The 24,950-nt window shown below is 47.1% G+C and overlaps 3 protein-coding genes across 5 annotated transcripts in view; 1 reads left to right on the top strand and 2 right to left on the bottom strand.

Annotated features, from left to right (window-relative positions):
• The first annotated feature begins 220 nt into the window (after positions 1 to 220).
• NASP (nuclear autoantigenic sperm protein) lies at positions 221 to 10,309 on the top strand. Its single transcript, XM_052666990.1, has 15 exons — positions 221 to 361; positions 952 to 1,002; positions 1,127 to 1,237; positions 1,693 to 1,773; positions 2,292 to 2,389; positions 3,089 to 3,958; positions 5,735 to 5,817; positions 6,554 to 6,630; positions 6,749 to 6,822; positions 7,376 to 7,564; positions 7,792 to 7,958; positions 8,349 to 8,402; positions 8,496 to 8,567; positions 9,505 to 9,636; positions 10,143 to 10,309. Exons 1-15 carry the CDS (start codon positions 306 to 308, stop codon positions 10,194 to 10,196), a joined length of 2,169 nt encoding a protein of 722 aa, XP_052522950.1. The 5' UTR covers positions 221 to 305; the 3' UTR covers positions 10,197 to 10,309.
• A 409-nt stretch (positions 10,310 to 10,718) lies between these two features.
• CCDC17 (coiled-coil domain containing 17) lies at positions 10,719 to 13,726 on the bottom strand. Of its 3 annotated transcripts, XM_052666993.1 has the most exons (9): positions 12,760 to 13,726; positions 12,424 to 12,609; positions 12,208 to 12,322; positions 12,037 to 12,139; positions 11,904 to 11,963; positions 11,559 to 11,836; positions 11,320 to 11,480; positions 11,005 to 11,138; positions 10,719 to 10,860 (listed from the first exon to the last, which is right to left on the bottom strand). In XM_052666993.1, the coding sequence occupies exons 1-9, from the start codon at positions 12,901 to 12,903 to the stop codon at positions 10,839 to 10,841; spliced, it is 1,203 nt and encodes a 400-aa protein (XP_052522953.1). In that variant the 5' UTR covers positions 12,904 to 13,726; the 3' UTR covers positions 10,719 to 10,838. The 3 variants fall into 3 exon arrangements, with proteins under 3 accessions (XP_052522953.1, XP_052522952.1, XP_052522954.1); XM_052666992.1 differs by having other exon boundaries at positions 12,424 to 13,726; XM_052666994.1 differs by lacking the exons at positions 10,719 to 10,860; positions 11,005 to 11,138 and having other exon boundaries at positions 11,336 to 11,480; positions 11,587 to 11,836; positions 12,424 to 13,726.
• Positions 13,727 to 15,002: 1,276 nt separating this feature from the next.
• The window catches only part of GPBP1L1 (GC-rich promoter binding protein 1 like 1), a 30,104-nt gene continuing 20,156 nt past the window's right edge, over positions 15,003 to 24,950 (bottom strand). The window contains exons 7-12 of the mRNA XM_052666991.1: positions 24,363 to 24,556; positions 20,939 to 21,079; positions 17,269 to 17,427; positions 16,430 to 16,554; positions 15,440 to 15,542; positions 15,003 to 15,211 (exon numbers count right to left, since the gene is read on the bottom strand). Coding sequence (XP_052522951.1) covers positions 15,065 to 15,211; positions 15,440 to 15,542; positions 16,430 to 16,554; positions 17,269 to 17,427; positions 20,939 to 21,079; positions 24,363 to 24,556 — 869 coding nt within the window. The 3' untranslated portion in view covers positions 15,003 to 15,064. The remainder of the gene's footprint in view (positions 15,212 to 15,439; positions 15,543 to 16,429; positions 16,555 to 17,268; positions 17,428 to 20,938; positions 21,080 to 24,362; positions 24,557 to 24,950) is intronic.

Here is a 24,950-nt window from a genome sequence, read left to right as displayed (position 1 = left end):
GAGCGGCATTTCCCGCCGGAACGGCATTTCCCTGCGCTCCGCCTCACCCGCACTACACTTCCCAGCGCGCCGCGCGGCCTCCCGACTGCGACTCCCTTGTGGGACTACAGTTCCCAGCGGCCCTCGCGCGGCGACGCCCTGAGAGCCCCGCAGAGTGCGGGCGCGCGGCATGCTGGGAGCGGTAGTCTCCCTACGGCGTGCGCGCGCCGCCAGGCGGGCCGGGGCGTGTCCTGGGGGGTATATAGGCAGCCGGAGGGGTAGGGGGCTGCACTCTGCCGCCGCCGCCCCTCTCTCCCGTAGCTTCCATGCAATCTTCGGCCGCCGCACGCTGCGTTGAGCCCGCGTCGGTCGCCTCGGATAGGTAGGGCCGCGCGGGGAGACCCGGGCGCGTCGAGGCGGGCGGCGAGAGGAAAGGGGCCGCTTCGACTCCGTGCGGGCGACCGCGGAGGCGGCGGCGGCGGGCGGGCGGCGGGCTCCCCCACGGCGGGGAGGGGAGCGGGGCTGGGGGTGCCGGCCGGGCCGGCCACCCTCTTCCCGTCGCTCTCCCCCGCGCGGGGGTTCGCGCCGCCCCGCTTCGCCGGGGCCAGCCGGGCCCGCTCGGCTCGCGCGGAGCCACCACGTGATCCCTGCGCGGCCGCTGCCATCTTTTTTGGGGGCAGCCGACGCCGCCCGACCCGCCCGGGCGGGGTGGACCGGAGGGGAGGGCGGTGGGAGGGCGCGGTCACGTGGCGCGGGGCCCTCAGCCCGTCAGGAGCCGCCGTGGGGTTTGGCGCCAACGGTGGGGGCGGGGCGACGGGAAGGCGGGAAGCGCCCATTGTCTGAGAGGGGCGGCCGGGCCGGGGCCGCCCGTCAGCACCCGGCCTTCTTCCGGCCCTGCCGCGGCCGTCGGCGCCGCTCCGAGGCCGGCCCTCGCGCGTCCCGTCCCGCTCACAGCTCGCTCCGCCCGCACAGGATGGAAGAGGACCTGGCCGCCCCCTCCACGTCCGCGGACGGAACGGACAGGTGAGGCCCCGCTCCGAGCTGCGCCGTGCGGCTCCCGCGGATCCGGCCGAGCTGCGGCAGCCCGCCCGGCGCCTCTCGTACCCGTAGAAGCTCACAGGGTCCCCCGTTGGGCTCCTTTTTGCAGCGTGGACGTGGACGCGGAATCCAAGAAGCTGCTTGGGCTGGGACAGAAGCACCTGGTGATGGGGAACATCCCGGCTGCCGTGAACGCCTTCCAGGAAGCTGCCAGCTTGCTGTGAGTATCGGAGCGCCTGTGTTTGTACCTGCGCTGCTGGGCGTGGGGAAGGCTGAGCTGGTTGCGGTGCTGCTGTGGTTACGCCGAGGGGAGTGCAGGCTTGTGAAGTTAACTCAGGTGCGGGACAGCGTGATGGTGGGTGTGCCATCAGGGAGGAAAAGGGATCTGATGTCTTCTTTCTCCTGGCGAGGCTCTGATGCGATCGTTCATGTGGGAGCGATGCAGTTGTCACTCAGTCAGTCTCTGAAGGTGATGCTTCTCGGATTCTTAATTAACTTGCTCTGCTGGACGCTTCTGAGAGCCAACTCTGTGTAAGCAAGCGGGGCTTTCATCCTTCCTTCGCAGTGCTGAGTGAACCATGAAACTGCTGCTGTCCAGAAGCTTTTGTCTGTAAAGCTCAGGTATCAAATCCTCGCAATGAAGCACAGGCAAACAATGCTTTGTTACTTTTCTAGGGGTAAAAAGTACGGCGAGACAGCGGATGAGTGTGCAGAAGCTTTTTTTTATTATGGAAAATCGCTCCTGGAGTTGGCAAGGTATGCTAATGGTTGTTTGTTTACAGTGGCTGTCCTCGAATGCATGGTGTGCTTCCTTCAGGGGGTTGGTTTGTAGCTGAGCAGTGACTGTATGCTTCTTCCTGAAGGGACTGGTTTAAAGCTTGGTAACTGAGAATGAAAAATGCTGCTAGGAATAATGCTTCTGGTGGAAAACAGCTATGCTGCTTTGAAATCTGATAACATACTGTGGTTTGTTCTTTGCTATTTAAGCAGTGTTTCTTGGTAGCAGTGCTCTTCCATGACACAGAAGACAGTGATGGTTTTCCTCCAGAGCAGTATGGATATCTGCAACATTAGTAAATAGCTTCATCTCATAAGCACCTGGTGTGTCAGGGAAGCACGTAACACTCAGGCACCCAGAGCCTGGCTGGGCAGTGGGGCTTTGTCCCTTGGTGGGCAGGGTTATGCTGGGTGGAACGTGCTGTGGTGGTGCAGCTTCCACAGTTAAGCGATGTAGTTACGAGAGCCAAGTGATAATGATCTCTTCCTTCTTTTAGAATGGAAAATGGTGTATTGGGAAATGCCTTAGAAGGGGTGCAGGTTGAAGAGGAAGGAGAAAAAGCTGAAGATGATTCCGCGTTGCCGGCTGTTGATGGTATGTAAAGTTGTCAGCTGTGTCACAGAGGTACAAGCTGTGCTTTTGTCTGACTGGTCTAAGTCAGTACATTGATGTCCTGGGTAGTCAGAATCATTCTGTTGAAACTTCTGCAGCCAAAATGGATTTTTTTGGTCTTCTTATCTTGCTTAAAGATGAACAAAACTCCTGCAATGAACTTATTGCTTAAGCATGTGTCAGGGGTCACCAGATGTCTGTGTTCTGAAACGCTGCATTCAAGCTTGCTTTCTTAAGCTTCAGGGTCAACTTGAACTGCTTTATAACCTTGTAGCAGTACAGTGTGTGTAGCAGGACAGGTCAGTATTGAAAATATCCAAGAACGATACTTGCTTTGTGCTGGGCAGCTGGAGATAATGCAGGAATTCCTGTAATCCAGACTATTAAAACACTGGCATCTCTTGCTTAGCTGCGACTAAAATCGCTAGCGCAAACTGCACACTGCTTGAGCAGCTGCTTGCAATAATGCAGTCTGGGGAAGGGGTTTGCTTAGTTTGAGTTACGTTGGTTGCATCCCATCCTAATTCCTTGTGTTCTGAAAAAAGAGCTTTTAGGAATGGAATGCCATCTAACCTGATGACAAACCAACACACTGGAGGGTCGGAGGGTGGTATTATCAGTGCCCGTTAATGTCTTTATCACTAAACTCGAAGAAATGTTTATGCTTCCTCAATCATGTAGAAGAAGCAAGGGAGGAGTTAAGAGAACAGGTATATAATGCCATGGGGGAGAAAGAAGAGGTGAAGAAGTCTTCAGTGCTAACTGAGAAGGAAATCAAAGGAGAGGACGTTGAAATGGAAGATGTTACAGAAAAGCTAAAAGAAGACACAGTTACAGATACGGAGGTAAAGCTTGAAGGGTCTGAAGAGAAGACAGGGACTTCTGTGGAGAAAATAAATTCAGAAGAGCGTGACAAGCAGACAGCTGTGGAAAAGAATACAGAAGAAGCAGCTGTGGAAGAGAAGGCAGTGGAAAAAGAGCAGAACACACGTGAAGAAGCAGAGGCAACTGAGGGGAAGAACAGCATGAAGGAAGTGTTGGATGAGGAGGTGAAGGCAGCTGTGGAAGAGGATGAAGCTGCAGAAGCATCTGCAGAAAAGAAGGGAGGGGCAGGAGAGCAGACGGCAGAAACAACAGAAACAACAGAAACTGAGACAGCTGTGGAAAAGGGAGAGTCTATAGAAGGGCAGGCAGAAGTGGCTGTGGAGGAGAAGGCAATGTCACAAGAAGGGGCAGCAGAAGGGCAGGCAGCGGTCATGGCAGAGCAGAAAGAAGCTGCAGAAGAACAAGCAGAAGCAGCTGAAAAGAAGGTGGAGGAGAAGGAGTCAGTGGAGGCGGCTCCAGAACAGAAACCAGGTGAATCTAAAGAGATGGATTCCTCAAAAGAGCCTATGTCTGAAGTGGGTGAAGATCCAGCTAATGTTACAGGAGAAAAAACTGAAGTGGCTGCTAAGGTAGAGAAAGAGGAAAAGAAAGATGACCTGATGGAAGAGAATGAAGGTGCTAAGGTAGAAAAAGAAGAGAAAGATGACCAGATGGAAGAGGGAGAAGGTAACAGTGAGAAGAAAAGTACTTGTGGGTGGATGACTTGCTGGATTTGGCTAACCGTGGGTAAAATGTTCCATTCAGAATTTTCTGTTTGCCTTAAAACGAGGAAAAAGGGGATTTAGAAGGATTTTATATCTGAGTAACTGGTTTCAGTAAAGTTTCAAGAAATAGAGAATCATCTCGGTTTCTTTAGACTAACGCTTAACTAACTGCAAAGCAAATCTGTAAAGCAAACTTACAGCGCTGTGAAATGTGTAAGTAAAGGCTGGGCTGGTGGAGAATACTGAATGGATGTTCCTTGCATGTCTGGGTTTAATGCACTAACCTTCAAATAACTCACGAGTTGCCTCTGGTTATAACCATACTTTAAAACAGTGGAGCAGAAAAATAAGAAGTGCTGAATATATAATGAAGTGATAAATTTGCTTTCCAGAGGGCAGGGAGTAACTTTCTATGGGAGTCTTCCTAGCAGTAATTGAAAATGAGAATTTGGCTGATGAACCTAAATCTAATTTGCCTTGGAACCTGCAGATTCACTGCTTCCATCTAGTGCAGTTCTGCAGGTACCTGGCTTTTTCTGCCATTCTGCTTCCCCGCATCATTATGGCTGTTGACAGGGTTAAAGTTGCCTGGTAAAACCTGTATCTTTGCTGCAGTAGTATCTGCATGGCCTTAGTAGGCCATGGATTTCTGTTAGACAAGTTAATCAATAGGCTGCTAATTGAAACTTGGCTTATCATTAGCTCAGCTGCACAGGAAGAGCCTTGTTGAAGAGAGGCAGGAGTGCAGATCAAGTAGCTCTGGATACTGGAAGGACTTGTACTGCCCAGTGCAGTGAGCACAGCATTGAAGCAGCTGCCTAGGAAGGTGTCTGACCAGAGTGTGACTGAATGTAAACTCAGAACAGTTACCCACCCTTCCTCATTGGACTGTTTATGTACACACTGCTTCCTTTTGCTCAAACTCTTGTTGGTATGAGGACCCCCTTGAACATCCTAGTCTGGTGTATGGCCAGCATCTGTTCTGTTTTACATTTGGTCAGGCTGTCCATGTACTTAATTATTTTGGCCCTCTCTGGCTGATGTGTACTCCTTGGCAGTTGGACTGAGCGGCTCGCAGGTTCTCTAATCACCATAACAAGCTCCTGTTATTCTAGCACTAGTCAGTGGTCACAGTGAATTGGTTGACTTGAAGCTAAAGTCACACAAATTAGGTGTTCTTCAAGTGATTAGATTCCTTAGGGGCACACCTCAAAGATTCCTGGTAGAGCAGATGATGCAAAAGTCCCACGATATCAAAGCCAATTACCACAGTATGACAGCAGGTTCATCAATACCATTGTAAACATCTGAAGTGAGGAACCTGAATTCAGAAAGACTTATCTGTACACAGCTTGGCAGTTATCTTGCTGAAAATGCTTGTTATCTGTAGCATGAAGTCCCAGCAACTGACCAGCACCTCTAGGGCTGCTCAGGATTCCATGGCTTCAGTGGGAATTCACCACGTGTTAGTGAGAACAATTTTAGGTAAGTTTCCATGCTGGCATTATGAAGTTGAATTTTAAAATGTAAACTGAGGTTGCCTGGAGCTACCTTAGTTCACAGAGCCCAATGTTTTCAGCAAGATGGCTGTTGCTGAGAATAATTTTACCTGTGCTGCTCTTAATCACACTTCTAACCTCTCACTGGAAGGATAAGGGCTGGATAAAATACTCTGCCTGGCTCCGTGTGAAGCAGCACAGTGACAACAAGTGTGCTCATTCATCTGCTTTCCTCCCAGAAACAGAAGAATCTGAAGACGAAGATAAAGAAAATGAGAAAGCTGAAGATGACAAGGAGAACGAATTGGCAGCGGAAGACAAGGTGAGGTTGCTGAGCTCTGGTGTTGGTGCTCCTGAATGCAATGTCTGTCTAAATGTCATGTGAAGATCGTTAAGTTTGTGAAAGCTCACGTGTATTTTGTTAAGTCCTGTACAGGAAATACGTTCTGTGTGGTGAAACCAGTGGTAGCTAACAGGGCCATTAGGGTCGTTGGATTTTTGTCTGTAAACTGGTGCTTGTTCAGCTGCACTGAAATAAATGCTTGTGCTCTGTAGGTCATTGAGGCAGCCTGGTTGAGGGGAGGCTGGCCTTGGTTTCTCACTGAAGTTAATTGTAACAGTTCTTTGTCTGTTCTTGCTGTCTGGTTACTTAGTTTGAGTGCACTCAGTCCAGTAAGTGGTGATAGAGACTGAGAATCCAGTGGCAGGTGTAACACTGCTTAAATCTGGTGAATTATCTTGACGTAGCAGTTCACACTAAAAAACTTACTGATAGGAGAAAATTGCTGCTTATCCTGTATTCTGTATCCTGTTATTTCTGGGGGCAGGAGGAGAGAGAGGAGCCCATATCAACTGACAATGTAAATTTAAGTTCCACTTTAACACCTTCATACTAACATGCAAAGTGTGAGCTGATATAATGAACTGTTACACATTTCTCCTTTTATCAGCAAAGCATTCATCTCTTGGTTAAATGCATTCTGCTTAAAAGCATAAAGTTGTTTAATGTGGTATGTATCCAAGTAGCTTAATATTTTATGCATTTCTGGTCTTTACAGGAAAGTGAGGAGGAAGAAATTGGAAATCTTGAGCTAGCCTGGGACATGCTGGAGTTGGCCAAAGTCATCTATAAGAGGTAAAATCTAAGGCTGTAATTTGAACGTTTGCTAGAGAAACTCCCTCAGTTGGGAGGTGGTGTCGCATGATGCTGCATATTCTGAAGTCTTGAAAACAGCTTTTTTCCCTTGATTTAGGCAAGAAACAAAAGAAGCTCAGCTTCATGCAGCTCAAGCTCATCTAAAGCTAGGAGAAGTCAGCATTGAATCTGGTAAGTAGTGCTAATTGTTGTGTGTGAAGTGCTAAGTTACATATTGCCATGTTTAATTTCACACTCAAAAATGAGTGGAGGTGACTTAAGGCTGAGAAGGTTGGGGAGTGGTTAAAAATGAAAACAGCTCAATTTTGTCTAATTATAACAGTACAGCCATAGGATAAACTTCTTAATGGGGGACCCAAGGAAGTTTCTTAAAGAGGCTGTACTGTGCTTCCCTGGAGCAGCAAAAGAGCTTTGTGTTAGAAGTGGTGTACTATCAGGCTAAAGCAGAACACAGCATTGTTTCATGGAGATTTGGTTAGCTTTAGAAACTGGGAAAGCCTCCTTAGGTTACTGTGTTGTAAATACGCAGAGCCCCCTTGAGAGGAGATGGGGAAGTGGACCCTAAGCAGTGCTGGACTGCGAGCACTGTCATTTGACGACAGGGAAGCATGCTGTTACTGAGCTCAGCCTGTATTCCACAACAGTTCTCTTTTCAGACCACATCAGGTGGAATGAAATATGTAAAATACGTTCTTTGTAAAGACTTTGTGTCTTGCTTCTATAGAGAACTATGTGCAAGCTATAGAGGAGTTTCAGGCCTGTCTGGCCCTGCAGCAGAAATACCTGGAAGCTCATGACCGCTTGCTGGCTGAAAGCCACTACCAGCTGGCCCTGGCCTACCACTACAACAGCCAGTTTGATGAGGCAGTCCAGCAGTTTGGTAAATCTGTAGAAGTCATTGACAAGAGAATGGGTAAGTTCTCCAAAATGGCCTCGCTAACTAAAGGGCTTTTGTGGGTCAGCACTAACTTTAAATTGCCCTAAACCTAGTCTGCAATGCAAATGTTCACTAACAGGCCATACCAACATCAGGACTGTCAGAACAGCATCTGTTGGTGGGCACTTGCCCCTGTGGTGTTTGTAATGAGACAGCTGCTTTGCCTTCAGGCTTTTTTTGCCATGGTAACTTTGTCATTCCAGCAATGCTTACTGAACGAATAAAGAAGGCAGAAAGTGGTTCCCCCGAAGATGAGAAGGAGATTGAAGAACTGAAGGGACTCCTCCCTGAAATCAAAGAAAAGATAGAGGATTCAAAGGAGTCTCAAAAGAGTGCAAGGGTAGCTGAGCTGGCATTGAAAGCAACTCTGGTTAGTGCATCCTGTGTTTTCCTTTGAACCAAACGTTCTTCTAGCGAGGCTTGAAGTAAACCAGTAATGGGAGAAGCTGAGACTTCACACAGAGCAAGAAGTTAACTAATGCAGTTAAATCTAACGATAGGATTAATAGCAAATATGTTGAAATTAATTGTTCCAACCTAAACTTGAATTTGTTAGGGTTCTAAGCAATAAGTCTGAGTCAAATGTGAGACTTGAGTGTTACACTGCTACACGAGCTTTTGTTCTGTCTCTGCTGTATGTAAGTGCAGAAGTAGAATGCAGTAAGACACAGTTGGATTTCCTGCCATTTCCTAAACTGTGTACTGGCCTTTTGTGAATAGGTGACAGTAGGTGTTGTTAACTATTTCTCTGCTGTTCTAGGTTGGAACTACATCTGGTTTTGCACAAAGTGAGGGCAGCGGCTCTGTTTCTACAGTAAGTTGGGCAGAGAAAGTTGCTGAGAATTCATGTCTGCTTTAAGGATTATGGCTTGCTGTTATTGACGTGTCAGTGTCTGTTCTTTAATAGATTCCAGTAAGAAAAGCTGCTGATGGAGCATCTCAGTGTGTTACAGACATCTCTCACCTGGTCAGGAAAAAGGTGAGTCCAGCAATGACCAAGAGAATAAACAGCTTGTCAGAGTATTGGCGTTTTGCCCTCTATAGTTGGATTTCTTGGCTTAGAGCTTTTACTATGGAGCCTGGAAGAACACTTAAAAGTAGTAACAAAAACAGTGTGTAAAACTCCTTTCCACTGGGAGGTGATCAGTGTGGGAACCGCCCAGCTCCAGATGTGTTGGTGCTGGGTCAGCACCGTGCCTGACCACAGTGATGTAATTGCAGGCTGAATTGTTTGCCCTCTGGAGATGTCCCCTGAGCAGATGCCCTGCTCTGGAGGAACTGCAGGAGGAGCAGGGCAGCCTGTAGATACTGAAAAATTAAGATGAAGACACAACCAGGCTGAGTTGGGTTCCCTTCTTTCCAAGTGGAAACAGAGAATTGAACTTGAAAAATAGCAAAGCCAGCCCTAGTGTGTAGCCATGCTGTCTCTTACTCAGAGAACAGGATATGTTGAATACAAGGTTCCTTTAAGAGTATAGGGACTTTCCAGAGTTGTTCATACTGCTAGTTATCCTGTATGGGCTCTTAGTTTTTATATTACAAACTGTTATGACACAGCCTGCCTTGTGTTACACTGCCTGCTTTGAGCTCAAGTCTGTCAGCAGCAGCTTTGATCTGCTTTACACAGGTGATTGTAAATAGCCTCTATTCACTTAGCTGTTACCTAGCTCAACAGTAGCTCATTCCCCTGTCAAAGTATAAGGATAATTCAGCACTGTAGCTACTGGCACTTGCATAATCCTTCTGGTTATATGTTGAGATGTTTGTGCTTCAGAGCTTTGGTTAAATCCTAACGCTTAAGTTCTTGAACCTGGCAAGTAGAGCTTAAGTAAGTAATGTATAATGATATCTAGATGCTAACTTTCTAAAAATACTTCAATTTGTACATAGTGAAGACTAAACAATTTTGTCTTCAGAGGAAACCAGAGGAGGAGACCCACCAGGGAGACAATGAAGCTAAGAAATCTAAAGCAGAACCGGCTGTCAATGGTGGCGGTGGTGACGCTGCCCCCAGTGGAAATGAGGTTGCAGAAAAAATGGAAGAGGAGGTGGGCAGTTGAGTCAGGACTCTGTGCATATATATATATATTTTTTCTTCCCCCTCTGTTCAGGCATGGTTTTGTGCATGGTTTCATCTGTTGCTGATATACTTTATTGCCTGTTGGTCTTCAGAAGCTTCCCACAAGATGGGGAATATTCCCAAGCTGCATGTTGTACTGAGGTGTCTGACACTGAGTGAGCTGGGAAGATGCCAGCTTTGGCAACCTGCAGCCAAAGGGTGGGACAGAAACGTGCTGGGGCCCTGCATGTGTGATTCGGGTTGAACAACAGCACGAAGCCCTTCTCCAGAGCGTTTCTGTAGTAGAAAGTTTAAAGGTTTTGAAATCCTTAACTTGGCCTACAATTTTTACTGTTTCAGAGTAGTTCTGGGCTCTGGCGATGAGCAAAGCATGCATGGTTACGTCTTGAAATTAAAGAAACTGACTGCTGCATGAGTTGGTGCTGTAATGCAGTGTTTGATTTTTAAAAATCAAATACTTCTCTTTCCTTTTAGACAGAGAAAAGGCCACAAGCAGAACCAGGGGCTGCAGTTGAAAGCACAGTATGATAATTCTTTAGCTTTGGACACTCCTCTCCTTCAAAGGAAAATGGTTTTGTATATAGTGTATTTTTTCACTTTTTGGCAACTTTTGTATGACTTCAATAAAGATTGTAAGCAAATGTTCCCTGTTCTGACCCTCTTCCTCTCTCAAGCTCCTTCCTCCCTGCTTTTGTGCTGCAGCCTTGCTTTTCTACATAGAGCTGCAAAAGGGTTGAGCTGGGGCAAGAGGAGGCAGTGTAAGCCCTGAGCCTGTAGGAAGGTGCAGGGGAGGCAAGGCTGTTAGCATCTCTCTGGCCAGTTACTGTGGTGTGGTCCCATCCCTGCTCCTGTGTGCTGCAGCAGCAGAAGGCTGCAGTCCCTGTGTGCTCCCTCCCTGCACTCCTGGCTTGCTATGGCTGAACTGCATTTTGCAAAGTTGGTGCTGGTTCTGTGTCATCTGACTTGGCAGCAGTAGTACAGCTCTGTTCTTCAGGATATGACTGCAAACTTCATAGTCTGTACGCTGAAAAAGGCCAGGAGGTGAAGAGCTGTAGGTAGAAGCCATTTATTTCACACACCCACCACAAGCCCCAGGATGATAGAGGAAATCTTGCCACGGGTTTTGCTGCTCCTTGGTTTGAGCCTTGAATGCCTCCTGTTAAGCTTTTCCTAAATGTACCTTGAGATGTGTCTTAATAGAATGAGCAGTAGGGGAGGGGGGAAAAAGAATGTGAGTGAGCATCGTCACAAAAACAGTCCCTTATCAAAAGTCAGGGTGAGCAGCTCTCACTGTTGCCTGAGCAATGGGACAGGGCACAGCTCATCCTGACCTCACCTCTCAGGGCTTTTGTGCTGAGCTGGTGCCTCCTGAGTAGGAGGGGGGTCATCCAGGGCTCCAAAGAAGATGCCGGGGAGGTTGGAGGGCGCAAGTGGGCGGCTGGAGGCTGTGGGGCTGCTTGTCCTTATTGGCTCCTGGAGAAAGAAAAAGGAAGCTTTAATGGGGGTGGGCCCCCTGGGCACCGGGAGCAAATCACACTTGCAGTTTGGCACTTACACAGGGAACGCGCCCCAGTGCAGTCAGGGAGCAAGTACCAAGTCAGCACCCTGGAAAGGCCCTCCCAAGGTGAGAGTTACCCTGCAACACGAGGACCAGACTCACCGCTAAGGCTGGAGGGAGCGGAGGGGCCACGGGCGGTGGGAGAACGACGGGGGGCGGGTGCGGCTCCATCCCCTCTGCCTGGCGTCGCAGCAGCATCTCCACATTTGCCTTCAGCTGAGCCAGCTCTGCATTCTGCCGGGCTGCCAGCGATCCTGGGGAACAGCAGCTCAGACACACTCAGCTGCCGCCTCACAGACAAATGGGCATTGCTCCATTTCCCAGTCACCCACCAACATCAGCTCGCATCTCCCTCCGGACCTTCAATGCCAGGAGCTCATCCTCGAGCCGCTGGTTCTCCAGCTCCACAGCCATCAGCGCCGCATCGAGGCCCCGTGCCGCCTCAACAGTGATGGTATCCCGTCCCTGGGCTCTGCGCTGGGGCTGGTACTTGCTCATCTTCTGTGCAGCGTTTTTCTCAAGTGCCATGGCCTCCAGCTGGAGGTCTAACATCTGTGCCAGGGTGGCCTCGTCACGGCCACCAGCACGCAGGTAGGAGAGCCGCAGAGCCCTGCCATGATGCTGGCATGAGCATCTGCTGGGTTCTGCTGGGCTCCCGCCCCACCCTCAGCTCTCACCTGGCCTCAGCTGCCAGCGGCCCAGAGGGCGGCAGGAGGGCGTCGAGGTGTAGGGCATCCCTGAGGAGGATATGAGCAAACAGGGGCCCAGCAGGCAATGGGCCCTTTCTAGGCAGCATGCAGCAGGGCTCACCCTCGGTGCTGGTGTCCAGCTTTGTCTGGCAGCAGCTCTGCAGTCCAACTCATTTCTGGTGACAGATGCTTGTTGCACAGCAATGCCAGCTGCTGGCACAGCTCTGTGGGACGCACAGCTTGGTCACTCCAGAACCACAACCATCGCCCCGCACCCCGTGCCGGTGCCTACGCTCTCTGTGCTGCTCTAGCTGCTGCGTCCTGGCCCGGATTTCAGCCACGTGGCGCTGATGAGCCTCCAGCAGCTCCGGTGCCCGTGGGTCCCCTCGCGGCGGGCCGGGCTCTCCCTGGGGCACAGAGGCAGCCACGGCTGTAGGGGCCGAGCCCACGAGACGGGGGTGACCCCGCACTATGCTGCAGGCGAATGGGGCCGGTGGGGCGGTCTCACCCGCTCTGCTGGTCGGCTGGCAGCGGGGGCACGGAGCAGCGCCCGCTCGCGGGGCGTGAGAACGTCACCCAGCGGTGCCCCGCGGGCTCGCCCCGGGCCCTCACGTCCCACAGAGAACCGAGGGAGCCCGGTGAGCGGGAGCAGACGGCGGTGCTTGGGGCGATCCTCGTGCCGGGACACCGCGACCTTGAAGAAGCAAACGGGACGGGAGGGCGGGAACTGCTCAACAACAGACGGACGGGCGGCACAGCTGCTCTCGGAGGAGCCGCGGCCGCAGCCCGCGTTCTCGCCCGCGGACGCGTCCCCGCCCCGCGCCCAAGCCCGGCCACGCACTACCGAGGGGTCCCGCAGTCCCTCCGTCCTTCCCGCCTCCTCCCCCGGCCCGCCGAGGCACAGCCGCTCGCGGTGCGCCCTTAGCAGCGCCCGGGAGCCGAAGGCCATGCGGCAGCGCGGGCAGATGAAGGCTCCGGCGGCCGCCATCGGACTCCTGCAAAACACCCGCGCCCCTCGGCCAGGCTCGGCGGCCCTCCCTCCTCCGGGCCGTCCGCGTCGACCCGCTCGGGGACGCGCCTGCAGTGTTTGAGGCCGCCGTTGCTACGGGCGCCGAGCCCCGCTCCGCCCCAGGCGCACGGCCCGTCCCGGCTCTGTTCTGCGGGCCGCCCTCCCGGCGCTCACCTCCACCGCGCGGTTCCTCGGGGCTCCTCTCTCAGCTCCCCCCGCGGCGCTCCTCCGGTCCCCGTCTCTACCCGGTGCGCCCGGGCCGGGGCAGCTGGCGGAGGCCGCGTTCCGCCTCGCGCTGCCCGCCCGCCATTTCGGGCTGAGGCTCTCCTCTTCTTCTCCTCTCCTTCTTTCTCCTTCTCCTCAGCGCAGGGCATAACGCCTCATTGGCTTCACCTGCGCTCACAGCGCTCCCCGCTGAGCCGTGAGGGCTCCCGCCTCAGGCACGGCCCGTTTCCACACAGCGCTGCTCACGAGCGGCTGTCAGCGCGGATACACGCTCACGGACTTCTAAACTTACCAGTTTCTTGGCTTTTGTAGCGCTTTTCCTCACGACTTTCCCCATCGATGGGTGAAGGCAGACAGCTGTCACAGACAGAAGCGATCTGACGGAGCGGATCGGCCCTGGGGAGCGCCTCACGGCAGCGCAGCCCCGCGGGCCCGGCTCCCATCACACACGCACACAGCCGCGCTCTCCTCTCCGCGTGGAGCAGCAGCAGCTCCACACACAACCCAGCCGTGCTGCCCCGCGACGCCCAGCTCCCCCGCTGAGGCGCGACCCCGGCCCGCCCCCGGCCGCAACCGCGCACCTGCCTTCGCCCCGCGGGTTGTGTTCCCAGCTGAACGGACACTGAAATAGCTTAGGCCACACCTGAGTTGTTTGTAAAATCCTTTTTAATCTAATAGAAATGTTTTCATGATTTTTTAAAAAAGATTTCAATGAAAACAGCTTTGGATTCAGACATTCCCTTGCCACGTTGTGAACACAGACAGCAGCATTGCACCAGGAACAGGCAGTGACACCGACCGGTCGAGCTCCACCATTTTGTATGAAGCGGAAAATAAAGCAAACTGCTTGAGTGGAAGATAATTCAAATTATTGTCTTTAATTTCTTAAAAAAAAAAAACAACAAAACAAAAACCAACCAAAACCAAGGAACACGGGCTGCCATCTCTCCATTGTTCTCTCCCTCTCCCTTTGTAAAGGAAGAGTTCAGCTCCTGCAGTCCCAGCACTACAGCAATGTTTGCCAAGTGGAAAAAACACAGTGGGAGAAGCAGCTCTTTATCCCCAGTGCTATTTGAACCCCAAAGTTGCACATCCCTTTAGAGGAAGGTTTTCTTACATAAGAAAGACAATTAGAATTGGCAAACTGATGCAAAATATTTATTCCAAGTTAGTTATTTTTGATGCAGTAGTTTTTCCCCCTCATACAGACTCAATGTGATAGTCACTTTTTTAAATCTGTAAATAATGTTATCAAAATAATCTTAATCTTTGAAATCTCACAAAAAATTTATATTTTACAATCCACCCTGAATATCAAGGCTGCAAGAAGAAGAACACAAACAATTCCTATATCCAAATATTTTACAGCTGTACCCAAAAAAAGAAAACCACAAACGCCTGGTTAAGTGATGAAGCTCCCCGAGCCGCCAAAAAAAAAAATAAAATAAAATAAAAAATTCATGTTATTAGCATTAATTTAACATAATTAGAACTTCAATAGCCATTTTGTCATTGACAATGATTGTTTTAGCACATGTTACCGCACAACATTGTGTAATGCGGGCGGCACTGTTAGAAGCTTGTTGTTGCAAAGATCAGTCAGCCACTCGTATCCTGCTTACCAGACTGAACTTGTGCACTGCCCCACAAGGGATTTCTGTCAAAATTTGCTAGCTGCACAAACTTCTATTAAGCATTAGGGCAAAACCAAAAGAAAAAGCTAAAGAAGCCAATTTCTCTCTTCTTTGGGATACAATTATTTCCCTTGTGCATGAAGTATCAACAGAAGAAAAAACTGAACAGACTGGAGACAGAATAAACTCTGTTTAGTTTATACAACCCCCAAACACATGTTGAACTACGAACTGAGTTTATTGGGTTGGTTTTATTTATTTTAATTTTCTCGTGCCCACTCTCAGGCATCGTCATCTGAAGTCTCGCTGCTACTGGTTTCTGTGTCCGAGTCCTCAATCTTTGTCTTAAAAGTGCTTCTCCAGTGGAACAACAGGCTGGAGCTGCGGCCCTGAAGAAATCCATTCTTCCCAAATCCGTTTCTTCTTCGCTGTGGGAATGAAAGTAAGCTTTAAAATAAGCACAACTACGGAGAGTAACTGTCACCAGCCACCTGGGGATGCTGTTCTGTGGTCACTTGTATATTCATGTGCTCTCTGTGGATGATGGAGGGTCACCGACCGCCATCCAGTTTCATTTCTGCTCTTTGTCTTCCACAACATCCTAGGCACTGCACTACAGAGGACTTACACAGCAGTGGCAAGAGTTATGAACATACCTGCTCTGATTTAATTTGGAACTCTTTGAGCTCATCCTCTGTGAGGGGAAGGTAATTCTCATCATTTTCAGGATATTCCTGCCATCCCATTTCTTTCAATAACCTGATTCATGAAAAAAAGAAAAAAGAAAAAAAAAAAGGGCACAGGAATTAAAGCAATGGAACAAAGGCAAAGGTGAGAACAGCCTGTCCATGAAACACAAGGTTTTGTATTAAATTACTTTGAGTTCACCAGGGAATCTTCTGCACTACACACCACTTAATGTTTAGCATTTACCCAATATTTTTCTTACTCAATGTCTTCTACAAACATTTAATCATCAGCATTTCTGTACAATGGGTAAATAACTAGTCTGGCAGAAGGACAAAAACCAAACAGATCTGAAGTTCTACCCAAGGACACTGAAGAAGGATGTGAGACAAACTAGCAACTCAGCTCAAGATCTTCTAAAAGTTACTACCCGCTGACACCAGATGCTCACAGGTCACTCACTAAAATAAGATACAAACTGAGATATAAAGTAAGAATTTTCTTAACTTTCTGCAGAATTTTTTCACAGAATTTAAAGCAGCACAAGAGTATTCCAAGGGCAGATAGAGAGAAACCAGTGAGTATGAGTATGCAAGTACCTGATTCATAACCCAGATCATTACCTTTAGGATACCCAGTAATAAATTAATGGAATTGCTAGGTTTATGTTGCCTCACCACGTGGGCAGGTAAATCCTAGGCAGCATTAAGGCACAAGGATGTGGCACGAGGGAAGTGCAGGAATTTAATTACAGACCTTGGCAAAGTCTTGGCTCAGCTGTCATCAGTGTTTGTTTTACCTGAAACTCCACCACCCAGTCCAGCACATAGAAATGGAACCCACACCTCCAGTTCAGCTTTGTGTACTTCCCAGAAAGTTCTTTGGAATAGTTTCCAGCTTGCACAGTCCGAGGACATGCCGTCTTTTACTCCAGACACCTTACTTGGTTATTTTCTTACCTGTGTTCTGCTTCCAATGAATGAGAGAGGTTTTCCCCCTCCTCTGGCAAGGGGAGAGAAAGGCCATTTTGATGGCAATTCTCTTCCCAGTTTTCCTTTGGTTCTGGTGTGCTGTTGCTCTCCATCTGAAGAAAAATAAAAGCAAAGTGCACAAAGAACACCATGATATCATACTTCCAAGTTCAACTTTCTGCTCTTGGGAGTAAACCAAAGCCTTCTGAGTCAGACTTTCAACAGAGCCTGGACTGACAATAACTTGGAAAGCAGCTTCTACCTAGCTGTGACAGGACAATGCGATACGGATGACATTTTGATGCACTGCACTTTGATGTCAGGGGAGTAAGTGCTGGCATTGCTAAGCCATCATCAGTGCCTCCACGGTGTAAGAAAACCATGAAAACCCCACTCTTAAGGTTGCAGTTTACACACACATTAAGCCACAGACTTACGCATTTAGGATTCCGGTCCAAGCCTGAGCCTTAAGCCTCTATTCTACACATTTTACAAGCACTGAATTCAACTTTCCCATGAATGTAGTTTGACATGAAGTTTGAAATCAAAGACAGTATTGTTCCATCCCTTAGAGAATTCTTACAAAGACCCAGATTACCTTCATCATCTGTCACACCTTCACTTCCACCTCATTTATTACTTATCCTTTTGCATTTCATCATGTTATGCATCTCCTTTCATCACACTGCTGCTCACTACCTCTGCTGGCATGCATGTCAGACCAAGGGAAGTCATTCATTTCCACGCCCACAGCCCCAATCACATACACTGCTTTTTTCAGTACCCAACTCCTTAAAAACAGCCATCAGTAAGGACAGTGATCTTACATCATCCAGCTTGTCACATTCTCTGCTCTCTGTTATCTCCCCATTCCGATCATCTTTCAGTGCCTTCAGGAATTCGCTCTTCTTATCAGTGGTGCGACGCATCAGCTTTGTCAAGCGTGAAGAGCAGATCTCGATAGGAGGGGTGGTGCTGGAAGGACTCTAGAGAAAGCAAGCAGAATATGGACACTCGAAAGCGTACCTTGTTGTGAAGATCAGGCCCTTTTAGGATCTGCACTATTAAATGCTCATCAGCTCCTGGTCTAGATCTGAACTCCTTAAGGAATCTAGTCGCAGATGTCCACCAAAGCAGTGACTGGTGTTGTGCTGGTAAGGGAAGAACTGGCTATACATTATGCTCCCACCTATCACTACCAACTTTGTTTTTTTTTTTTTCTTCCAAATTTCCCTAGGCATCACTGTGGCCAGGAATACATTTGTTTCGTTCCTTGGCAATGTAACTCTTTCACATGTAATGCTGAATACTACAACAGAAAATGTGGGCAGAGAGCTTCATGTGGGACTCAGTCCACAAAGATTATAAAATCAGGGAGCTCAGACTCTGTTCTATTTTGTGTCTTAAGACATCCTGCCTGCCTCTACCCTGAAATTAAGCTTTGGGCTGGGAATCTCTTTTCAGGGAGCGGCACATCTTCAATCAACTGGACACTGAACAGCCACAGCCTCTGTCTCCTCCCCTAGAGAGCACACTGCTGATTCCTGCCTATGGACACCCAAGGAAACCCAGGTCCTGTGCATGGCCAGGCACAGACAGCCCTTGAGCTGTAGGAAATCTGCTCAGCTGAATTCCTGAATCCAAGGTAACCTCACACACTCTTCCCCAGTGCTCTGCTTTCTTAATTACGTTCAATCTCTGAGCCAGGCATAAGGCACAACAGTTTGCATGTTGGCAGTGGCCCAGCCATGACAGTGCAATTAAAACAGCGATAAGCAAGATGAGCTTCCAGTTTCATGTTTCATCATTTTGACTGGCCATGCAAAGAAAATTTAAAACATCACGAAAAACCTTCCTGTATGCTAACCTTCTGTTCATACATGGACTTCATGGCTGCCTACTGGTAAGGAACCTAGCTACTTGTGTGGATACCTGACACTAGAACTTCATATGCAAAGACATTCTTTTCCTTTATTTACTGGCTTTGATTTTTATCTTTTTCTCAATTAAAAAAAAAAAAGCACATTTTCCTAAAGCGTGTGGCTTCTCCCCTCCCCTTTTTTTTTTTAATTTAAGCTGAGGTGGGAGGGTTGTAAATTCAGGCTCTCAAAAATAAATCTCCTTTATAAAAAAGTGTTGTTATCATACCACACGGTGCTCTGAGCAAAGATCAAGGAAACTAAAATATTTAGCAAACATAACCAAGCAGCAACAGCTGCTTACATTTCTCATGCCTGCTGCACATAAAACACTGGTGTGCAATAATGCCATTGAGAGAAGCGTGCTGAACATAACGCCTCACTCTTCTCAGGTAGCCTTCTTTATTTTGCCCTGTTTAACACTGTATTGAGCAAATCAACAATGGTAAAAGACACAAATGACCAAATGTTAGGATCAGAAGTTACCTTAATCCTTAAAGCTCTCAACATGGTAATTAGTTTGACTGCAAGTGATGGAAGGTAGCAGTGAGCAAAGGAAAATGAAAACTAGGATCTGTGGGTAATTCTGAATGCTCTGCTGAAGCATTTGAGCTTTTTGCTACAACATTACTGAAAGGGAACTGACTTTCATTTCTCTTCTCATTTTATTCAGATTCTCTAGAAGGCTTTTAACACCAGAAGAGACTGTTACGTAAATTTGTAAAGTTGGTTTTTGGCATCTTTTCTAAAGGTAGGTTTAGCCATTTGAATGAAATATCAGGGCATCTCTCAGATATTCTAAATGAGAACAATGCATAACATCCAGTCTGTTCAGACACCAGTCTATGAACAATCACTCATACACAAAAGTCATCCTACGCCATCTTAAAATTTCACACGGTCCTGAATCTGTTGTCAAGCACTGGCTACCACACAGTGCTGCCCAGAACCTTCCAGCTTACAAGAGGTTGTGGTCTCTTATGACCAGAGGTCTGTCTTCAACACTTCAGCGGGACAGACTTTATCCCTGTCTCAGAAATAAAAGGACAGATTGGTAGTCCTGCAGAGCCGGGATTACTGGATTATTTGCTGGCCACAGCCCTGTGTTTCCACACTGCCAGTCTCCAATAGATTCATAGAAAAACACATTGCAAGTGTTCAATTTCAGCTGTGATGAATTGTAGCCCTTTTTGTTCAGCTGACTAACGCTGGTAACAGAAGTATTAAAGGAAGTACTGCTCTGAGAAAAAGCCCAGCTGCACTCCTCCTGTCAGAGCAGTACAGTATCCAACAGCTTTGCTGACTGAAGTTTCAGCCACAACTTTCTTAGAAAGAATGAAAAACACAGCCAGACCACTTGTGCCACCAGTGTATGATACAAAGTGCATGTTTCATTGGTATCTACTTGAGGTAAAAGCCTATAAGGCTTACGTGTTTATACTGTAAAGGTGTCTGTACTCTACTGCATATTACACAAAAAGGAAGGCTGTCAGTAGCACAGAGACTCAGCCAAAGGACAGACAAAAGGTAAGGAGAAGTGATACAGCACCAGATCTACTTCTTCAAGGGACAGATGCAGGCTTTTTAATCACTGCTTTTATACTCAGGAACAGCTATAGCAGAAAAGCACAGGTTGTTTCAGAGTAAAGCCCACAAAGCAGAGAACCATAAACACGACAAAGAAGGTTTTTGTAAAGGACAAAGTCAGATGCACAACTGAAAAAAACCCAAAAGCAAACACTTCAACCCTCCCCCCCATAAGCTATTACACTTGAAATGCAAACCACACAAATTACAAATTTCCTGAATTAGTCAATTCTTGATTTTAATACTTTTTAATTATGACCACCAACTTCTGGTTCACGATGGGGAAAAGTTATTTGATGTCACTTTTCTATTAAGCTTCATTGAATTTCAAGATTCAGAAGAGCATTTTGCATACAAGCTATGAAGTGAACCATAGGATGCTGGCCAAAACACATCAAGTCACAGTTGCCACCGAAGTATTAAGTAATTTACATTTGAAGATTCTCTCTGCACATCACACCAAAACCAGAGGTAAGCCAGCCTCAGGCTCAGCAGATCACCTCCTACCAATGTTAAAAGCAGACACTAAGCTGAAACCTTACAGGCTGAACCCCTCAAAGCTCATTGCCTGTGTTGCTGCTTTTCTAGAGAAAAGCAGCGAGGCAGATCACTTGCACTTTATAGGAAAAGAAAGCACTGAAGAACAGCATGGGAATCAGTTTATCTTTCAGTGCACATCTTTTCTTGGTATCTGCAATTTCATAAGTCCATGTGTGTCCAACAACACAAGGCTATTAAGTGTGAGGTTGTTTATTTTTAAACTGCAAAGAAATTTTAGTATGTTTGGGCAAACCCCAAATGGCAATAGCTTTACAACCAGATCTCTTAATTTAGCATATCAAAGATGCACTAAAGATGAGCTAAGAACGCACAAGTGAGTTATCCAGGGTACAAAGCCAGGTATCACGCGCAGGAGAGATCTTATTTTGTTGAAGCTACAGTAGGTGACAGTGACAAAGTTCCCTTCCTACACCCAAACCCAATTTCTTACCTCTTTGGGAGAGGTGAGGACTGAGCCACTTGCCAGTACCGCTGGTTTGGTTACAGACACTGGACTGGTAAAGGCAGAGTCACGGCTGGAGGAAAGCGAGCCTGGCTTGTGTTCGTTCCTGTTGGCTTTCCATGGACTTGGCTACATTGAAAAGAACACACAGGACAGTAAGTGGTAAGACACTCCAATGGGTTGCTTGCAAGCAGTAAAGCAAAAACTGCATTGATAGAAATTGTCTGTTGTGTGGAGTTTTCTCCTCCCTCTCCAAGAACATTCCCAGCAAGTTCACCTCTAAATACATTTTTTTCCCCCATTATCATCTCCTTTTTCCTCCAAGTCACAGCAAGTTCTGCTTCACAGGCACGACCCTGTAACAAAAAAATGCAGTTGGAGCCTAAGGAGAAAATCCAGTGCAGCTCTTCATTAACTGGAATCACCACTGAGGGAATCAGTGCATCCTGCAGCTAGGCACAGATAGGAAGCAAAGATCCCAATTAAAACCACATTTCATATAGGAACACTGTATGCCTCAAAGAAAAGGTTTGCCTCGCTTGACAGGAATTTCCCCTGTGCAAGAAAGAAGCACCTCAAGGAATCTTTCTGTCCAAGCCAAGAATGTAAATTTCCTAGGGCTCTGGAAGTGCCCATCACTGCACTGATTCAGCCAATGTGGATGAGCAGCTACTGTTCTGCTCTGGATACTCTGCAGTGTTCCTTAGATACAGTGGCCATCTGGCTGAAAAGCAGACTTCAAGATAACTTTTTGTTACTTGGAAGATTTTTCTTGGGCCTGTCTTGGCAACCAAGGACAAACACTGAAGTGGCAGCTCTTACTGCAATGATTCTAACAAATGACTTGTATCAAGCAGCGTAAAAAATACATCTGTCAAAGCATTAAGGCATAACGGTTCCTTTGAACCATTACGCTTCTGAAGCCATCTTGATAGCAAAATAATTCATGCACAGTGTGATTAAGTTGTATCTGACATAAAATAGATCTTGTATTCTGGGAGCAATGAAAGCAGAAGCCACAATTTCCCTATGGGCTGCTTTATCCCTTTTAAAATAAACGCATCGTCATCATTCTGGTCTCATTAGCAGCCTTCCACACCAACCTTAGAAGTAGTCCACAGTGCTGAATAAATAATTCAGCACTCATACTAGATTCTGAACATCCCCTTCAAACCCCAAAAAGACCCTGGTCTCCACAATATTGCCTGTAATAAGTTTCTTAGGAGTGGAGAACTAGTTTGAGAGGAAGCTTCCCTCTGCATACTCACAGGGATGCACTCGTTCAGGCACCTGGCTCTTGGCTGCTAATTGTTATTCTCCCACCTTCCACAAAGTGGCAGCTTACGCAAATTCAAACACTGATCACTGTTACTTTCTTAGAGAGACTGCTGGATTCAAGGACAACAGCCACAGCTGAGCACCAAAAGGAATCGCTCGCATATTATGCCCTTCACTCACCGCTCAACTGTGAACAATTCAGCCACATCTAAAGGAAGAACGTGCCTCTATCACTGCCACTGTGTTCTCCTCCTTCGGTACAGCTAACAAGCATATTTCATCCCGTTTGCCTCTGACAGCTTTCCAGTACTGCTGACTTCACCAAAAGGAGCGTTCTGACTCTAATGCTTTATGCACTACAACTTCCACACAACTTTCTGGAGTCTTCAGAATGACGTACCCTACCACAGCTTCCTTCTGTCTCTACCTTTAGAACAAGGCATCATGCATACTGGTTTTCTACCTAAGGACACGCAGATCTCCACCTCTCCTTCTATCAGTGGTCATCATTCACTAACACACAAGATGAGACAGCACAACTCCTAGCTGTTGCAATCCCCACCAGTGAGCAGCACCACACTCCCTCTACAATCCCAGCACCGTTTCAATGCATGCACACTTACTGACCAGAAAACATGTTTATATCACAATTAACACGATGGTGATCTGCTGGGAGCTGCCACGCATCACGAGTCAATACCTGCTCCAGTAGCACAATAGCCTGTAATGTGTTATCAGTATTGTCACATCTACAGCATGAATCCAGGTGTAACCCACACCTAGTAACTGTTCTGAACAGAATATCCTTCACCAAAAGGAAAGTGAGGCAGCTACCGTAACACATGGCCATAATTCTGAATTAAATATAGATGTATAAGCTGGAACACAAGTGAGAAAGATGTCAAAACTCAAAATCCCCCCAAAAACAAACCCTGCACTTTTAACATCAGTTGAACTTCCGTATCACAGTCGCAAGACTGTCTGCAAAAGCCTGATCATACTTTCTAAATTATCTATGAAAATTAAAGGGTTTATTCCAACTGCGAGCACAGATTAATGCTTTTTTTTTTTTGTTTCAATAAAAAATTAAAATTTAAAGGGTAATTTCAGAGAACAGTTTGGAAAAGCCTTAAGAGCAGCTCTTCCAGATTGAATTAACAGAAAAACTTCTGCAAATGGTTTTAGAAGTAATGAAAACAAGTGCAATGGCAACAACACGGCAAGGACTAACAGCTATGAAAATATTTATGTTTGACTTCCACAATTCCAAGGCAGTGGGTACACATGTAGCAGCACAGCAGACCTTTATACAGCTTTCAGAAGCACATTTCAATCTCTTGAGCTCTAGTGCCAGCACAGCACTAGTTTTCAAACCTCACAATTATCTTTACACACAAAAACAGCAGCAAAGTTAGAAAAGCTGTTTGCACTCCTTTTCACTCTTTGAAGCAATCAAAGAGACAATGCAATGGTTTGGACAAACAGCACCTTTGGCTTTTTGTTTCAAACACCATTTAAAACATCCAGATTAAAAACTACTAAGGCTGTCTGGATACTTTTATCATCCAAGCTGTACAAGGACAAGTGACAGCTGCATTACTCACTGCACTACAACTGCATCTTATTCAGCTATTCTGAACAAGTATGGATATGGACTGAGATAAATAATGGGTTGATCCAGTGAACAGAAAACTCTTCTACTGATAACTTCATGTTAGCCCAATTTATCCCATGTAAAGGAATAAAGGTTTAGATTACCCCACTTGATAATCATTTTAGCTATTAGAATTCCTCCTCAAGTTGGCAGAATTTGGTCTGAATCAAGAACTTAGGAAAGGGTAGGAAATTCTGGGTTTGCTTCCACGTAGAAAGAGTTGTTACATTTTCATCTTTGAAGAGTGTAACACCTACACTAATCACAGAGGTTCTGCAGCAACGCAGCAGCCAGCATTAGCAATTAACATATTTTAGAACTCCAGCATCTGCACACTGTTTTTAAAAAACAAATAATTTTCCTTAACTTCTTGAATACTTGTAATATCAATCCTACAAATTTTCTAAAGCATCTGTAGTTCCCATGTCCAGAGAGACTTTTCCCTTGATCCACAGTTAACTTGGCTGGAAACTCTTGTACCTTGGAAGGAGGAGCTGCAGGTTTAGGAACCAGATTTTTGTAGACACTTGGGACAATGGTGGTGGCTTTGTTGCCATTTGCCAGGTGAGAAACAGGTGATGTAAATGCAGCTGAGAAGGCAGCAGCAGGATCCTCTTTTGAAACCTTTTTGATGACCAGCATCTTGGTAGGTTGCTTGGCACTAGGGGGGTTTTCTGTCAAAACAAAACAAAGAATTTGAAATACAAATGTTCTGTTTCATAACAGCTTCAGTATAACGCTCCAGTTTCTCCCTTCCAAACCTCAGACATTACAGCTGATACGCTTTTGTTTCAGTTTTGAGAAAGGATATCAGATAAGGACATTAAAGTCCAATCTTTTTTCACTTAACCACAACAGCTCCCTTGACTCGTAAGTGAAAAGCCAACAGTGATGCCAGCTAACAACCTCCCACTATAAAACAGAGATCAGAACAGATTAATACTTTTTTGAGCAGCCACGGATCAGCTGTTAACTCACCAAAAAATATTTTGTGTAACTTGCACCTTACAAGGTGCAGCACTTACATAAACAAGCAATTAGTACTTCTCAGGTCAAACACATTTTCTA

This window comes from Tympanuchus pallidicinctus, unplaced genomic scaffold, assembly GCF_026119805.1.
Source record: "Tympanuchus pallidicinctus isolate F22 unplaced genomic scaffold, pur_lepc_1.0 scaffold7, whole genome shotgun sequence".
NCBI classification, from domain to species: Eukaryota; Metazoa; Chordata; class Aves; order Galliformes; family Phasianidae; genus Tympanuchus; species Tympanuchus pallidicinctus.
Note: the sequence above shows the minus strand (reverse complement) of the source record. Positions and strands in the feature narration are given on the sequence as shown.

Excerpts from the sequence above, each read along its gene's own strand:
- NASP (XM_052666990.1), top strand. The coding sequence starts at position 306 with ATGCAATCTTCGGCCGCCGCACGCTGCGTTGAGCCCGCGTCGGTCGCC. Across the intron at positions 1,774-2,291 it reads TCGCTCCTGGAGTTGGCAAG|AATGGAAAATGGTGTATTGG; the intron begins GTATGCTAATGG and ends TCCTTCTTTTAG. Across the intron at positions 8,568-9,504 it reads CTCACCTGGTCAGGAAAAAG|AGGAAACCAGAGGAGGAGAC; the intron begins GTGAGTCCAGCA and ends TTTTGTCTTCAG.
- CCDC17 (XM_052666992.1), bottom strand. The coding sequence starts at position 12,903 with ATGGCGGCCGCCGGAGCCTTCATCTGCCCGCGCTGCCGCATGGCCTTC. Across the intron at positions 12,323-12,423 it reads CCAGCCGACCAGCAGAGCGG|GGAGAGCCCGGCCCGCCGCG; the intron begins GTGAGACCGCCC and ends TCTGTGCCCCAG. Across the intron at positions 11,964-12,036 it reads GCTGGACACCAGCACCGAGG|GGATGCCCTACACCTCGACG; the intron begins GTGAGCCCTGCT and ends TATCCTCCTCAG.